Below are 18,063 nucleotides of genomic sequence, written 5' to 3'. Positions count from 1 at the left end.
TAAAATAGCCAAAATCACGCAGAAGGAGAAAAACATATGGAAAAGTAAAAAACAGGAAAAGCAATAAACTGTAATGAGGCATTTGCTTTCCAAAACACTGTAGGAGTTTTTGCAACTTTATTTACAAATTGTGATTGTGATTTGCAGGATTCAGAAATGGTACAAATTAAACTCTGCTTTTCAAACTCCTCTGTCAAAGCAAGCCTTGGTCAAGAAGTCAGCTGCATTGGGACTGACCACAGGTTTGGCCCGTATCACAGCCTGTGTGTCAGCAAGGTTCAGTTAAAGATTGAGCCTGCCTCGATGTATTTCTTCTCTGCTTCTTCTCTTAGCTTTCACCGGCACGCTTGTCTTTAACAGTTTGCTCGACACGAGTTTAAGTAATAAACCAGCTTTTCAAATATAGCCTGAAAATATTAAGTAAGCCTTTTTAATATTTTGTTATTGTTTTTTTTTGCGCTAAAGATTGACATTTAGTTTTCACAAGTACAGAAACGTTACAAACACACACAGACACACACACACACGTGTCTCTCCCTGCTCGAGGTCTCCTCGTCCTTTCCAGCATAAATAATTCCCTCAGTCTGCTGGCTCAAGCCTGATTAGAATCTTGACTCCAGTTGTGGCTGCTTGAGGAAAAGTGGGGTGCTCTTTGTGTGTGTGTGGGTGTGTGTGTGTGGGTGTGTGTGGGCCTTCATTGCTGCTTTAAGACCAACAAACTCAATACCAAAGTGGCTTCCCTATCCATCAGGCCTGGCCTCTAAAATCTTCATCTGAGAAGTTAAGGCTGGCAAATCCTCACTCTTGTCTTCACACTTTTACTCTTTTTGAACACTAAACCAGTCAGCTGGTGAGACATGAAGCTCTGCAGGCCAGCGGCACTTCTGCAGCCCAGACTGAACGCACCGATTCAGGGGGGGGTTGAGATCCAGGCTCCGCAAAGTTTTCTCCTTCGTTCTGCGTCCTACCAGAGCCCAGCTGGAGACTTAGGTGGAGTTTTACGGGGAGATTTGGGAGATAATGGTGCGACTCTTTGCAGAGTTATTAGTGGAGTTACTGTCGTGAAAACGGACGTGATGATTGATTGGTGTTGTCAGGTCAGCAGTGATGAATCTCCCAGCTTTATTCAGAAATTTCCAACTTCCTTCGGTTTGAAACAATATTTTGTCTGTTCATCTTAGGTAAGGCATACTTTTTATATATTTGTTATTGCCTGCAGCTGAAGTTCAAAGGGCTTCTTTAGCGTACATCTACAAGTGATTAATTTTTGGAGTCAACACCATTCAATATGGTCGCCACAGCTAAGCAACCCTAAAAAGAAACCTTTGTGTGTGTTTTCCGTCTTTCTGTTAGCAAAATATCTCATGAACCATTAGATAGATTTTAATGAAACTCACAGAAAGTAATCATTGGTTGTACATCTACAACTGAGGAACTCTGAGTGTCAAGTCAATACAAGATGGCTGTCACAGCCAACTGACTATTGGAAACAAGAATAGCTATAACTCAGCCAATTTTACAGATAATGCGCTAAACATTTGTGTGGTTGTAGCTGATATTTAGTTACAACACATACTTAGAGCACTACACATTGAGTAGCATCTTTGTTTTAAACTTTAGTAATAGCTGTTGGCATCAACCACGTTTGTTAGCAAAATATCTCATATACCATGAAATGGATTTTAATAGAACTCTCAAGAAGGTATCAATGATTACACCTCTACAACTGATTAAGTTTTGGAGTCACTCTAATTTAAGCTAATCAGCATTAGCCAACACATAAATGGCTCTAACTCAGTCAGTTTTGCAGAGATTGGGGTAAAATGCAGTGTGATGGTAGCTGAGAGTCATTCACAACACATACTCTAAGAGCTAATACATCTTGCATAACAATGAGCATAACATCATTTACAAGATTTACCAAAACAGCTCTAACTCCGTCATTTCTCATCGTAAGATAATTGTAGTTTAAAGCTTTGGCATAAAAGGCAGCATTCCTTCAACTAATGCTAGGTCTTTAATCATATTGTGATTTTACAAGTTATGTACTCCCATATTAATTTTCCCCAGATTACATTCATCTTTATCTCATTCCACCAAAACAAAAGCAAATTGGAAAGTGGCACTGGTTGCTCCCCTCCCCACCAGTGGCGTTGTCCTCCAGCTACAGACCCTAATAATTTGCAGGCTCCTATGTGCTTTCAATTGTATTCAAGTTTAATTTCTTTGCAAATCCATCATCTGGGTATCTGACTGCGCCGAGTCAGACTTATGCAACACATCAAACGCAGACGAGAGGACCCAGAGGGAATCGTATCAAAACCAAACACCGCGGGGAGCCACCAAAGTGAAAAACGACATCAGATTTCCCCCATATTTTTGTCTGCGTGACAAATATTCTGTGTGCCGACTTTGTGGAAAACAGAAGTAATGATAGGAAGGCGTTAAAAAGAAAATAAATAAATAAATGAAGATAAAAAAGACGAGTGTGACTCAGAGATGTGCAAATGAAAAGGACAGAGGAAAATAAGCCGAGATGGAAATATCTGTGTTTACTAAAGTAGGTGGATGAGCAGCATATAAAAAGACGTGTAGGACGATGACAGAGACCCTCATTTCACTGAGATAATTACCTTTGGATATTAAGCCAGTCATTGTTAAGATTTAAGCATCAACTGGCATCCTTATGTAGATGTATGTAAATGTTAACCATTAACATTATCAGTTTTGTCTTCCCTTATGGTATGTATTAATCTTTCAGAGAGTTTTTAAAACATCAGGCAGTAGCTGCTGCTTCTCATTTCCGTGTTCTAACGGTTGCCAGTCAATTACGCTTTCATTATTTCTGATAATCTAACTGTGTAACAACTGCAAGAAAATCTTGTTAGCTCGAAGTAATATCTGTATGTTTTATTGGTGAGACCTGAGTCCAAGTGAAATAAAAGCAGCCTCTGTCACACAGACATGGGTTTGGATGGAGATGGCGAGTGGAAAACAAGGCTTTCTTTGAGCAGGTTTTAATTAGCAATGTTCATAGCTTTGGCTGTGTTCTTTTATGATTGGACCACTGAAAGCCTTTTTGTTTGACTAATGAAACACATTAAGAGGTATATATATGGGTTAAACTGTTCTTACGTTTGTCTTCTTGCAGGTATTTGTGCTTACATAGATTTCTTTTGCATGTATTTTTCTTATATCAGTGGGTGTCTTCATTCTTTCTGGTGTATTACTGTTCCACTGGCTCGGAGAGAAGAGATGAAAGAAACCCTAGCGCTTTGTTTTCCCTTCCTTACAAAATTGTTGTTTTAGGTTTGTAGCCATTGCCCATAATTGCCGAAACAGGGTTTGAGTGTTTGTCTGTCCTGCTCCTAATTTACTATATTGTCTTGGCCCTAATAATCTGAAATGAGACTTGTGGTTGAGGGCTGCCTAACCTCAGACATACCACACGAATTGTGCATAATTCATAGTTTAAATGTGATCCTTTTATAAACAAATCCGTCTTCAAACCCCTTGCACGACGTGAGAAAGGATTTAAAAGTACCTTCTTAAATGAAACTGATTCAGCATGCATACGCAGCAATATCCAATATTTGGATACTCACGCAATATTTATTGTCTTATGTAAATTTTTAAAAAAACCTTTTCAGTTTAAAGCTACATAAAGAGTATTTGCTAAAAAGACAGAATCTCAGCTTTAATTTGAGGGTTTTCACATCAGTAGCAGCAGAAGGATTTTAAAACTCTATACATGAACTGCTTGAATACTTGAATACTGTATTCTGACTATTGTGGCTACATTTTTAAGCGCATTGGTCAACTTCAGTTATTTGTCAATGACCTATATAAAGACATTTGGCACTTACACTAAAAAGAAATGACTGCTAAATACAGTACATAGGGATTTAACAATGTGAAGATACATATATACACACACACATGCTGAGGGATAATTACAGACACAGAACGATTGCACAAGATTGACCAATAACACAAAGTTCACTTTCCTGTTGAGGCTTTGAGAGCATTTACTTGAAAAGGATGTCCTGGTATTTCATTCATAAAAGTAGCAGGTTGCATGAATGGAGAAGTGTGAAAATTATAAAAACCCTTACAGAAAAAAACAAGGTTGCTACTAACTGGACAAATGAGAGATTAATTATGTTAAATGATTAGAAAATATTCTAAAAAGTGTTTTTTTATCAAACAGAGTGATTTTTATTTAGGATGGAAAGCTCATACAAGCCTAAAAACACAGAATAAATTTATAAGTTGTAATTTTAGGTTAATTAGCATGCTTTTAATTCAACGATTATTTAATTAAGAGCCTAAATGAGTTACAACATTAAATATTAGTATTTCATATTTCTGCCTGATGACATAAATGTTATGGACGCTGCTGAAAGGCGAAAGATGCGTGATAATGTTTTTAGCCTTGGTGTGTGTGGTTTTTTTTGTCTGTTGTGTTAGCAAAACGTTTCATGAACCACTGGATGGATTTAAATGAAACTCTCAGAATGTAATCAGTGGATGTGATAAGATGTTTGGTATTAACTGTGGGAGTCAACACATAATGCTATTTTCAAGATTTGACCAAAATGGATATAACCCCTTTATTTCTTAACATATGATGACCTTAGTCTAAAACACTGGCATGAAAGTGGGTTTACTGAGGCAATGGGTCAAAGAGCTCCATCAGCAGCTTTGTGTATTGTATTGTGAGTAAGAGCCCGGACTTCTTTAGCGGTGCTCCTTCACATGAATACCTCCAAACAGTTAAAATGGTGCCATGGTAACGAAACAGAGAGGGAAAGTGACATTAGGTGAGTTGTTTGCGAAACACAATCTGTCGCTGTGACACAGCAAATGTTTATGTGCGGGCTTGAGCGCGTACTGTGTGTGAGTGCGGGTCAACCTTTTTCACCGTATCATCATCACACAAGCTGTTCAGGGCCGACAGAAGCAGTCTGCTGCAGCGTGGAAGAAAGTTACAGATGCTGGCAAAATCATTTTCTAAGTCACATGACAGACAGGCTCTGAAGATGTACAGTTTGAAACATGGTTAGCATATCTGAAGAGGGTAAAATGACACCATAATCAGATCCACATTAAAAGAAATGCATATTTAAAGTAGACAATTATAAAAAAAAAACGTGTTCATTTTCAAACAAGGTAACAAATTGGTGGTAATTGGTAGTGTTGGTGATTAAAAGATATTACACCCAAAGAGAGAAAAGAAAAAGATAATTAAAATTGTTAGATATTTTTAATTTCTTGTTTTTGATCACTTTGGAATGTGTCCTTCTGAACCTAGACTCTACTGTTTTGTATAAACGAGGTTTATAAAAATGCTAATGTTTTTTGAACTGTTTGCTGTTTTTACTGTGTGTGTACACGCACTCGTTTCTTGTTTTTGTATTACTGTGCTGATGTTTTAGCTGTTTTGCTGAAAGTACAAAAGTTTGATTGATATCTGTTTGACTTCCTGCTGAAACACTTTGCCGTTTGGTAGGGTTAAGATGACCGAGTCATGACAGTAAAAGCCTTTTTTGTAACAGTTTAAAAACAAGTGCCTTGGAGGTTTTTGGTTTTTTTACGTTTAGCTTTATGCTCATTGCATCCAAAGAGCACAACAATTTAGCCCACACTAAATTCAGAAGGCACTTCTGCACAATGTGTGTGTGCAGTGCAACCTAATGAAAATATTTTTTGAACATTTCTTTATTATAGAGATCATCCTATTGATTGTGTGAGAGGATGGGTGAGATGACCATTAAAGTTCTAGACTTCATCAACTCAAGACAGCAACATGTCGGTAAACTTTAATGGCAATTCAGCCAATAGTTGTTGAGTTACTTCACTCTAGATTAATGGGGGCTTTATTGCTTTAGTAATGGACAGTACAGCTGTCTTTAAAACATACTAATAATCCCCTTTAGGTACAGGGAAGATAAAAGCTTGGACAGAATTAAATTTGGATCCAATAAATTTGTGTAAATATTAATAATGGGGTACCTTCCATAAAAAAATGCTGCACCGCACCTAAACTACCAACCTTTTTTGTGATCTGTGACCACGCTCCATCTAGTTTAGAATTACTCGTTTTGTAAACTGAGACAAAGGGAGACAGGCTGAGGCGTGAGATGGAAAAAGAACAGGTGCCGGCGCAGGTATGCAACCAAAGCGTTCTGCGCTAGCTTAATAAATTTATTGTGTGTTGATAAGAACACATGATTTCAAGATGTTCCTTCCTCTAGTTTCAGTTCTGCTAAAAAAAAATAATAATAATAATCCGTCAAATCTCTGATTTCTTAAACTGTAATAAAAGAAAATATTGCTCCCCTGAGATGGAAATCAACCGGGATGTCCTGAACGGGCTTCCAAGGGGATTGCCTCATCATGGTGCGGCTGCTGTGATGATGTTATCAGAGACAGCTGCGTGGAGTGGAGACTCTCAGGGAGCCTAGAGCCAGCCAGTTGGCAGCAGATCCACCTGCTTCGCATGTGCACTTTTCATCTAAACCCCTCAAAGAAATTCCCTTTAGTTCTTTTCTGTGTCCACTGCCCCCCATGTTCTTTGAAGTCGTGATCCAATGTGTTTTTATGTATTAGACATCTTATCCAATCGTCTTATGGCCATGTTATGTCATGTGTTCGAGCCACAGATTTGTTTGAAGTTTTACAACAAACTTTTCTTGTAGGTTTTGGGTCACAGGTGAAACGCATTGGACGTGTACAAATGAAACCAAACTTCAACAGCCGAAGATGATCCAAGCAATCACTCCAGAAGCTGATATATTAATCACATTTATCCAGATCACTGAGAGCTCCTGTTGATGTAAATGGGAATCAACACCAGTTGTTTGCCTACACTTGGAAGTGGTGCTAATTTAATTAAAAGCCATTGAAGGAGCAGATGCCTAACTTAATACCATCAGTTCAGGGCTCCCCTGCTATCTGACTAAAATCCCACAGTTCTTTTTGTATGATTCACACAGGAAAATATGCCTTTCTTTGAGGCGAACCAACTCTTTGGTGGTGTTGGCACTGGGGCAGGAAACAGTTGAGGGTGTCGGAGTGGAACGGCAAGGAGTACGGCTGTGGGTTCACAAAATCAGACTTAGCGTTAGGGCAATTTTTAATGCAAACTTGTGCATTTTTATTTCAGCTTATGTGAACCTCTTCATATAAAACTGTTTGACTTCATATTAGTATTTTATTCACTTTCAAAGGTCTCCAGTGGTTTCATTGTCCAAAAATTGAAAAAGGCATTGCAGTTTGTGTTTGTAAAATTCCAATTTTTGTTGCTTATTCAAGGCATCTCACTGGTTTGCAACTGTTGGCAACAATTTGCTAAGGACATTTGCAAGATAGTTTCCAAAACGTCTCTAAACGTTTGTGAGAGTTCTCAATTTCCTTGTGGGAATTCTCGCAAAATAGTCACACAGTTGTCTGGAACCCATCTGAAATCCTTCTCAGTTCAGTTTTTGTTTGTCAAAAAATCCAAAAAATGTAAGACAATGTTGAGAGGGATTGGTGACCTATGAAACTAAAAAAACATAAAAGAGAACCTGATATACCGGAAGCCCCGAGAGCATGACAAAATTATGAATAAAATGAGCATGAATTGCAAACACATTGAGACATAAATGAGACACTTTTGCGACTAAATTGCGACTAAGAAATTTGCCCCAAAATGCCCCAAATTTCTTGTTGCAAGTACCAATTCAAAGTGAATCCAAGTGGAAATTTGCTAAATTTTGTGTCCCCCAACTAGATGTCAACAGTCGCATCCCAGTGAGATACACGCTTTAAAGAGCTGCTTGAAGAGGAGACTTTTTTGGCATAAACCCTCGTCATTATCATGTCAAGTTTAAAAGGAGAAGACAATGTTCTGACAAAAGTTGCAGACAGCCCAGTTGTGATGTAACATTACACTTTTTCACTTTAATATCCAAGGTCACAACAGTCTGAGTCCTTCCAGTGGAAACACTTTCAGTGACGCCATTAAAGCCTTGATTCTTTGACTCTTTTTTTTTTTTCATGTGGACTCGCTCAAATCAGTTCATGACAGTAGCATGAGACTCAACAGGACACTGTCAGATCTTCTGTCCGGATTCCACAACAAAACTGTTTCCTGGACTAAAGTGAAGAAATTACTCACTCCAGTCTTCTGTGTCTGAATGCCAAAAAGTTCTCAATGACGTTATGCCAATTTAGCTTTTATTAATGGGAACTGGGTGAATCTCCAAACTATCATTCATTTATGGCACTATTTAGTTATCAAAGTGACAGTGTGAGCTATCATGAACAGTTTTATAGATCCAGTTTTATTAAAGCCTCATGTGGACTGTTATTTCTGTCGCTTCTTACATAAACCAAAAACAACAAGGCAAGTGTTGTGTTGTAGAGAAAGTAGTCCTAATGAACCTCAATCCAACTATTTCTTTGGTCTCCAGCAAACCTCAGCATGAAGATTAAAAGGCTTTTTGGCTCAGACTGAGAGGAGAACTTTATGTTGACTATGGAAAAGTCATGGAAAATTAATGTGTGAGAAATAAAGTGAACAATGAATCGTGCATATTGTTTGGCATCCTTTGTCATTTTGGAGCACTATTCCGAAACAGTTGTTCATTTCATTTTTGGTCTTGTTGTCCGCCTCGCTTTGAGCTGTCTTTAAATTATTAATAACTTGTTGTTGGGTTTAGCTGCATTTGCATAAAACTCTCAGACTGTAAGGTAAGTTCTGACATCAGTGGCTGTGCTGTTCAGTATTCCCCTCAATAAGGCTCTTTAATAGAAACTATGATTGCATTTTGATTAGTCTCCAGTGTGACCACAGCAATATTGCAGCGTGAGCCTCATCAAATGTGTTCGGGGCTTTAACAGAACAAATTATTACGTTTCCTGTTTTTAATTTTAAGCAAAAAGTTGAACTGGGACAGTCTCAGCACAGTGGAGAAGATTAAAATATGTGTGACATTTTTTTTGTGAGGACAATTTTGAGAAAATTAGGCAGCGAATATACAGCTTTCCCTGAAATCTAATGTTACTTATGGGGACTGAATTGCTGTTACATTATCGACTTAATGAACTACATTTACTTTGAACTTAGTGATTTCTGCAACACCATGTGTAGTTTCATACTTTTACAGTAAGAAAATTCATCTTACTGCAATTTGGGTGAGCATTTTTAACTTTTTGACAACAAAATCAGCAGTGCTACAGATGATACATACTTTTGATTTTTTCCCCCAGTTCATACAATTAGCTCTGAGACTTTAACAGTGCACATCTAACGAATCCAAGATAACTGTTAAGTGAACAGTGAGGAAAAAAAATGCTGCAAGAGAAATGTTTCTTTTAAACAACCCAAACAAGATTTTAATATTAAAGTGTAAGGCAATGTAATAATTAATATTACTTTTCTGTCTCTCAGGTCAGAGTCGGGAATCTCCAAATTCACTCATCGTCTCTCTCTGAAAGAGCGATCAACGAAAACAGAGAAGACTTCTTCGGAGAGACCACCATCCTATAGAAGACGATCTCTAAGTGTGGACTGGTAAGACCAGAGGACATCTTTTAATGCCTTGTTTTTTTATTTCCCAAAGGTGGGCAATAATGTTTATGCTTGAGTCTGTGTGTGTGTGTGTGTGTGTGTGGGTGGGTGTGAATGTGCAATTGTTTGTATGTTACCAAATTATCTCATGAACCACTGGAAGGATTTTAAGAAAGTAATCATTGGATGTACATCTGCAATCGCTTAACTTTTAGAGCCACCCCCATTAAAGGTGGCCACCACAGCTAATTAACCTTAGCAAACACAATAATGGCTACAACTCAGTCAGATGTATGGATATTGAGCTTTATGACATAGTAGCTGAGAGTCAATCTCATCACGTACTCCAAGCACTAACAGACCTTGCATGAGATTGTACATATCGTTGTTTTCAAAGCTTGACCAAAATGGCTATAAATCTCTCTTTTCTCAACATAAGAAGATCTTAGTTTAAAACTCTGGCATGATATTCAAGGCCTTTAATAGACGTTATGTAAAGACCTCTAGAAAGTTAGAAGTGACGATGGGGTGTGCTTAATTTCTGGTTGTAAATGACAAAACACAACAGAAACCAGCGAGTATGCTCAAAACTGAACGTAAAACTGATTGTAAATGTGAAAAGAAGGCAGGTATCACTTCTAGGACTTTTAATGCTTTGCTTATTCAATTTTAAACGGAACTTTATAAGTGTTGTGGTGTCTGTTTACAAAGTCAAAGCCCTGGCTGAGGTGGATTGGGGGCTGGTGTTTTGGGGTCAGGGGCAGAGAGTGGGCATGGTGATGATAGGGTCCTTTTCTGCCTCAGCATCTTGGTTTCATTGAGGAGCGCCAAGTAGCTCTAGTGGCGCCAGCTCATCTTGCTCTTGTAAAGTTCCAGTCTTCAGGCAGCCGATGAAAGGAGCTTGAAAGCTTTCCATCACAAGGCTGCCTTCCCGTCCCCACCCATGGGAATCCTTCTCACTCTCCCCTCTTTTTTTTCTTTTTTAACTTGGCCTCAACTCGTTTATCTATCCATTGATCCTGCAGTTCATGCATCTGGCATCCTCCTTGAGCTTCCTGCTATGTGTTCCTGGCATTTCCTGTGTTCTTTTCTCATTATTAGGAACAAAGATCTGGATTTAAAAGAATATTGTGCTTCCTTTGCACTTTATTTCTCTAATAAAACTGCACAGTTTAATTTCTAATCAGTCCTGAGGTTTATAATTACTTTGCACAGACTCTAGAAGTGATTGAGTGGGGTTACTTTGTGGTTTATGGAGCTACAGGTGGGCTTCTCTGAGGTCCTATCAAGTCATGCTAGGTGCTGCTGTGAGGTCTTACAAGATCTTTTGTTGGCCTTATGAGACGAACTGTGTGGTCGCGAACTGACTCAAAGACGTGTGGTCCACCAGCAGAGACTTTGTGTTAAGTGTAGGAGCCGAGGTGTTTGTGCAGTGTGAGGTCCTTTAACAGCTCCGTGTTTTTTTTTTTTTTCTTCTCCCGTGTTACAGGAGAGGAGACCTGGCCTTTAAAGTTCAGACCTCGACTGATGTGGTCTGGTTTTAATGGAGCACAGTGGGTACAATGGACATGCTCATTTACAAGGGGGATAAAGCGGGGATCAGCTACAGCTGGATTTGGACTTTCTCTGTGCCGGGCCACCGTTACAGCAGTGTGACTCGCCTTTTGTGACATGACAAATAATGGGGAGATTCGAGGTTTGGGCTTGAGTCATGCTCTTGGGAGACGAAACAAGGTTGATCCAAATCTTAACAAGACCTGAGTTGCTCCTCTGGAATGCTCAGTCATCAGTGTGGTCAGAGGGGAAGCACGCATGCTTCCAGTAGCATCAATTGAAAATACTCATAGCCGGTTAGATATTTCAAATTCTTCAACGTTTAACACTTCCTGTAGTCTGTCTGTGCAATCACTTAATACAAAAATAGCTATAACTCAGTAGGCTTTTACAGACATTTGATGTGGTAGTAGCTGAGAGTCATCCACAACAAATAGTCTGAGCACTAACACATCTCACAGTATCACAGGAGAAAGCATACAACGTTATTTTGAGGGTTTGACCAAAACGGCTCAATATGCATTTCTTCAAGGAATGCTAGGCTTTAAATATGGTATTTTATTTTGTATAATAAAGTCAAAAGAATGTGAATATAAACATGTTTCTTGCTGTAGTTACTGTAGTTCCTCTACTTATAAACGAGACCCGAACATAAGATTTCATATTTTGAAAAATATAATTTCAACATGAAGCGTCACAACTGTGATTGCTTTCTCCGTTTATTGCTGTTTTTAATTTTTTTGTTTAATCTAAGGTTTTAACTGATGATTAATGAATTTTCTGGAGTTCTGATTCAAAGGCTGTGAAACTGATAGAAAAAAACACAGAACTGTGTTAGCTTAAAGTCACATTCCAGTGAAATTAAATGTGAAAATGTGAGCTTTTCATCCACCAATATGTGCTCTCAAAGTAAAGTCTCATAATGTGTATTTATGCACTGCTCCCTCATTTTGGCCTTTAAATTGAATATATAGAGTGTAATGTGAGACAAGAATCACACAAAATACCAAGCTGGAAGCCTCCCAGCAGCCCTCCACAGAAAAGCAGTTTACTTAACACTTTGCCTTCTATTGGTTTAACACTCCGCTTTCTATTTAGTGGACCATTGCCATTTATGTAGATTGAAGTCAGATACACAAACAAGCTGCGACCATTAAGGAAATTGTGTGGCAATGCAGCTCATGTACAAGTACAAAACTGAAGCTGTTTTATGGTCGTTTCAAAATCTGTCAGGGTTGACAAGGCCTTGGGAAAAATGTGATAATAAAAGATAATGGCAGTCATTGTTATTGGTAATCATAGCTAATAGTCTCTGGGGGTATGGTTGGAGAAAAAAGTGAGAAAGAAGAAAAGAGGAAAAGTTATGACCTAAGGAGAAATAGGAAGATAGCTATTATTTGATTGTAGAAAAAAAAAGAAGATAAAAATGATGAAAAATACTGCTGATAGAATTGCAGGAAAATATGAATAAATGTGTATTTATTTCACAAATTTAACCCTAACTGATGTGGTGAGCAGCTGCTTAGCTTTAAACAACCATTTGAGGGTTTTTTGGTGAACATGGGATCATTTTCACAAAAAACAAATTTAGACCAGAACCACACTGGTAATCTTTGGGAAGTGCTGACTCTATAAGATTGAAAACTAGATAAAAACAAAGAACTTTGTTCAGTTCTCTGCATAAATTAATGCTGAGACATTGCAAATTGTATTCTTAATATAACAATGCCACAATATATGTAGGTCATAATCTCAGTTAAACGTATTTGAACAACTGAAAAATCTTGTTTTTGCATTTTTTCTAATTTTTTGACAAATTTATTTAAAGAAATCTATTAGACTGTGAAATGTCACTGATTTCAGAATATCATACAGTTTTTAAATTTAATTCTTTTCAATCAAAATTCAATTTGAGCTGCATTTATTTAGCTAGATTTGATTTTGCATCATTGCAGATATTGCCTTTTGGATTTTGTTGTCTGTATTCAAATTACTGCATCATCGGCATAGAGGAATACTGACATTTTGACTTGATTTGATTTACCACTAAGATAAAGTATCAAAAGATGTTGTCCAAAAACATTGAGCCTTATTGGATTACAACTAGGCAATAATGTTGATAATTGGTCACTTCAACAAAAGTATATTTAATAACTAATATTATAGGAAACGTAAATTTTTTCATTATCAATAAAAGAAAATTGGGATTGCCAATCTAATAACGGTGGTAATTTGACATAACAAATGTACTGTTGATATAAAATAACATTGTCACTTTAAAGCTCTGGACAGAGTTATAGATTTTAAAATATACATAGTCTATTAAACCATGTGCACACTGTAACTTACTGATCATCGGGTATCAACGGCCAATGAACACCAGATGTTTGTGGTATAAAGGCAGAGGAAGAAGAAAGTCGGTCGCTTGCCAGTAACAGCAGATTATTTGTTAGCAATTTTTGTCTCAAATGAAAGACTGTAAATGTACTTGTGTAAACTGATCATTTTTAAAGACAGATGTTGGTTGTTATGCTCTTTATTTCCCAAATCCTCGGCGTAGCTCAGTTAACTTCAGTGAATTGCTCCCTTAGATCCATGGCACATTCTTTTTGTACAATTAATTCCAGGAGCCTGAGCTGGCCAATGAAACCTGGCGTTTGAGGGAAACAATTTTCACCTGCTCTAATTAGACAACCAATCAAGCGATAAATTAAATCAAAAATTTTCTAGCGCCTAATTTTTACTGTAAACTATGGAATTCTGCAATTCTTTTTCGACATTTAGAAACAAATTTTTGAATTAGTTTTATTTAGATTCAAGTGTAAGCCTTCTCCTTGTATTGTCTAACACTTAAAGCACAGTTAAGGATTTAAACATCAAGAAAAGTTTGATGTTTAATGATTATAAAAGGGATGTTTGCTGTGCTTTAACAAAGTTATAGCAAAACAGTTCACTTCTATATCCTATCAGGATGCCAGGAGGGTCTTTGCCACAACTCCATGCAGAGATGCAGCCATGAAATTCAGCCAAGTATTTTTATTTGCCAAAATGCTCCTGGAGTGGAAACTTTTATATAAGTACTTAAAGACCACCATGTGATATAACAATCAGCACTCACCCCGTATTCACCTAAACAGCTGAAAAGGAAAAGAGCAGTCAGTACAACACCAGCAAGTGCTTCATTGTAAGGTCACAGAATGTTCTAAAGGGCCTAACTCCTCTCCGTCCCCTGAAGGCCCTCTGCTCTGTTTGGTGCCAAGCTGTCTTCAGGGATACCACCACGCTCACAGCCCTCTGAGGATGACGTCTGAACTTTGATGTCAGGAAAGAAACTCGCCCGCTCTTCCCTCGGTTGTTACATTAACACAAGCACACGCTCACAGAGTGGCAAAAAACCCATGCCTGCATGTCTGATTTCGGCCTTTAATATTCATGCTCACACATACACATGAGCAAACACACGCTGTAATACTTAGGAGTGTGTTGGGCTGTGTGTGTGGTGCTAATCCTTATGAAGTGTGCACAAAGGAATATAAAAAGAACACAGCAAAATCGCTAATTTCTTACTGGAAAAAGAGGGGCAACGCTCCGAAGGCCTGGGCGCAAAGTGGTTTTGGACAGTCTGCTACTTGCCTCATTTGGTTTTCATTTAATTCAATATTACCCACTTTTTTATTTTTTCCTTTGATTTTCTTGCTTTTCATCTATGTGGCGGAGGGCTTTCAGTTTGAACGGTAAGGACAAATTTAGGAGGGCATAAACGCCAGTCTTTTTTTTTCCTGTAGAACTTCTAATAACACGATAAGAATCAATGGGACTAATTCTTGCTTCCGGCAAAATGTTAGACACTTTATTTCTACTTTGAAAGATTTACCAAACAAGCTTTCTGAAAGAAGCACCATTCTACCTAAATCTAGTTTTATTGTTTTTGTGTTTTTTTTTTTGACATTTCAGACATTACAGTCGAGTGATTGTCAGTATTTGAGCACCATTTCCATTCACTTGCATTTACACAGCTGAGCGAAAGTGAAAGGACATTTCTGTCACAATGCCACACAAGTTTTCTCTTTTTGCACCTTTTTATTGGATAATGATTAAATGGCTTCAGCTGTTTATCTAGAGGTGTGTATTTAAAAATATGTCATTGCCGACATTTTGATGAGCACCTTTTGAAGTTTGGTTGCAAAGCCAAAAAAGGGGCTACTTTTCTTGGTTTTTAGGTCTACTTCAAATTAAGATCAAAACTGCTTAGAAGTGACTTTTTGGCACATACTACTGAAATAAAAGTAAAAGGGACCTAAAGTTTAAAAATAAGTTCACAGTTTTAAGTTGGTGTCTAATAATAGTTTGTGTAAGGCTGAAACTTCATGGTTACAGGTTTAGGAACTGCTTGTAAGTTTAAACGTTTTCACAGACCTGTTGAACAGAAAGCCAGTGGGTTTTTTGTAAGAACAGTGTGTTTCAGTGTGTGTGTGTACTTTTTCTCATAATGATACCATTCTTGAAACTGTTAGGGGGAAAAAAAACAACTACACAATCACAGTTTTGTAACAACAGAGAATGCTTTTCCTGTCGATGAAAGTCACACAATATGACAGAAAGGTCCAAAACAGCTGCAGTTTTGAAGCTGTTCAGGGTGAGTCTTTTTACCCTGTATAATCTAATTGCCTTCAACACAAACAAAAATATTTGTACAGGGTTTTTGATGCTTTTTGACATCATTGTTGAGGGTATAACGGTACATCTAAGTCATGATTTGGTACGTACTTCAGAATGAGGGTCACAGTTTGCTATGGATTTGAAACAACAAAAAAGAAAAAAAAAAAGACAAATGCAAAATTCTGGTTCTCTTTTTATATTTTAAACAAATAATAATGATTCTAAAAGCAAAGATAGAAAAACAAACTAGTGTTGATAGTGGGTTGGGTCTAAGGTAGCAGTCCATGTACAAAAAGGCAGGATTTATCACCTAGTAAAATGTATTTTCATTGAGTTTGAGTTATAAATATGTTCATGTGTCAAACAAAAAATTTAATAAATTTCAGAAAAGCATCTTTCCTTATCAGTTGGGTCAGAAATATATTACCAAAATAAAAGCAGTGTTGCTTTATTTATTTAAAACCTAGTCATGTTAAAAAAATTAAAACTGAGCTCTTTGAGATCTCCCAATTCTAAAATACAAAATAAATTAAATCTGAAACACTTACATTGAGCTTCTCAGTAACTGAGTGCTGGTGGGGCAAAATTATTCTTGATATCAAGGATATTAAGTAAACACTCAATTTGCCTGCCATAGTTGGTTTCAAAGCATGCATAATATGGCATAACTGCTTGCTATTTATGCATGTCTTGTTACTCTGCACCGCTGGCTCAGATCATGACCAGGAAACTTTTTCACACAGCTGATTTGAAGCAAACAGGCAGCTTCCGCAGGTTATCCTGAACCAGGCATTCAGGCTTTTTTATGTAGAGTGTTTTAAATGGTATCTTTCACTCCTTCTTTTCTGCTGTGGCTGTCAGCAAAATGCAGGTAAATAAGAATCACCTGTGACTAACATATTTGTTGTGTACTTCAATGTACCTGTGCCAAACGTTCAGTGTGAATACATGTATGTTACACCTCTAATAATTGTGAAACTGTTTTCTTCAGAACAAAAGTTAGTTATCATTGTTGTTGCAAGTTTGTATACCAGCTTCTTCTGTAATCATTTTTGGACCCACACATAAATACATACACTCCAACATTCAAAAGTTAACACACACAAACTGCATTCTTGTTTCTTGATGCTGTGGGCTGCTATAAGGGAGATTTATGAGGCTGGCTCCCTCTTGTCCTGAGTATCTCTGACTTGAATCTCTGGTTTCCAATCCAAACCTCAACTCAGCACACAGACACCAAGAGATGACGGGGTGGAAGGAGGGAGAGAGGCGCACTGAAAGTGAGAAGTTGGGGTGTTCAGTGGGGTGACAGGAGATGTCAGGGAAGACTGAAGTGAGTAAGAAGAGAGCGGGGAAAAGACAACAGCGGGGGGAGTGTGGGACTGAAAGTGAAGTAGATGAAAAGACGGACTGGAAGGATGATTGAAAAAGTCACCAGTAAAGTGATTAAGACTTGTGAAAACTGTAGAGACGTGGCAAAGGTTGTGAAACAAAGAAAATGGGGGGAAAAGAAAAGCAAGGGAGAAAAAATCGGGTCAGTGTGTTTTACATGTATGTTGGTTCCTGTTTGGACATTTGTGTGAAAGCCAGTGGGTGAGATGGGGAAATGTGCAACATAACTGAGAAAAGACCAGGAAAGTTGGTGAAACTACGTCCTCCTGCTTACATGTGGCTTGCTAGTTTGTGCGTGTTTGTCTTGAAAAATGACTTATTAATACTGAAAGTCCAGATATAAAAGTACAGTGGTTACAGGGGGCCAGGAGCTCTATCAGCACCAGAAAAGGTTTATATTTGCTTTTTAAACACATACTAATCAATCTGGATGGATTGTTTTGTTTAGTCTCTTTTCCAACATCTGAATTAGTTGTTCAACAGCATTTTGTTCGATTCATTTAACCTCATCAGCATTTTCCACAGCCTCTAATCACCATTAATGTTAAAATTGAAAACCTATCTTTTGTGGGATGTAGTAATCTGTCCCTTCTGGCATTGCCAACCTTCACCTGCTCACTTCTAGCTTTGATTACAGCCAGGATCTTGATCTTAAGCCTCTTTGTCCTTCATATCTTCATCACCACAGCAAATAACTTTGTGATAAACATTTACTTTTTTTTGCCACTTTTAAGGAATATGAAAGAAATTCAACACAGTGGCAGATTATTATTTATACTACCAATGAACATAGGCACTATAAAGCTCTCAACAAATTTATCCACGCAAACTGTTGGGACTTTGCAGATGCACACATTCATGCTTATACTATTTTTGGATCAAGAGCACAACATAATTCG

At 37.7% G+C, this 18,063-nt stretch overlaps 1 protein-coding gene and 1 long non-coding RNA gene across 3 annotated transcripts in view; one reads left to right on the top strand and one right to left on the bottom strand.

Annotated features, from left to right (window-relative positions):
- Positions 1–18,063, bottom strand: part of LOC112450573 — a 134,068-nt gene that overhangs the window by 17,924 nt on the left and 98,081 nt on the right. The gene's annotated exons all lie outside the window — the stretch shown is intronic.
- Positions 1–18,063, top strand: part of LOC108237119 (ankyrin repeat and fibronectin type-III domain-containing protein 1) — a 144,063-nt gene that overhangs the window by 97,877 nt on the left and 28,123 nt on the right. For both annotated transcript variants that reach the window (XM_037980773.1, XM_037980772.1), the window contains one exon: positions 9,440–9,562. In XM_037980773.1, coding sequence (XP_037836701.1) covers positions 9,440–9,562 — 123 coding nt within the window. The remainder of the gene's footprint in view (positions 1–9,439; positions 9,563–18,063) is intronic.

The sequence above is a fragment of the Kryptolebias marmoratus genome, linkage group LG17, assembly GCF_001649575.2.
Source record: "Kryptolebias marmoratus isolate JLee-2015 linkage group LG17, ASM164957v2, whole genome shotgun sequence".
Lineage (NCBI taxonomy): Eukaryota > Metazoa > Chordata > Actinopteri > Cyprinodontiformes > Rivulidae > Kryptolebias > Kryptolebias marmoratus.
This window is presented reverse-complemented; position numbering and strand designations above follow the sequence as displayed.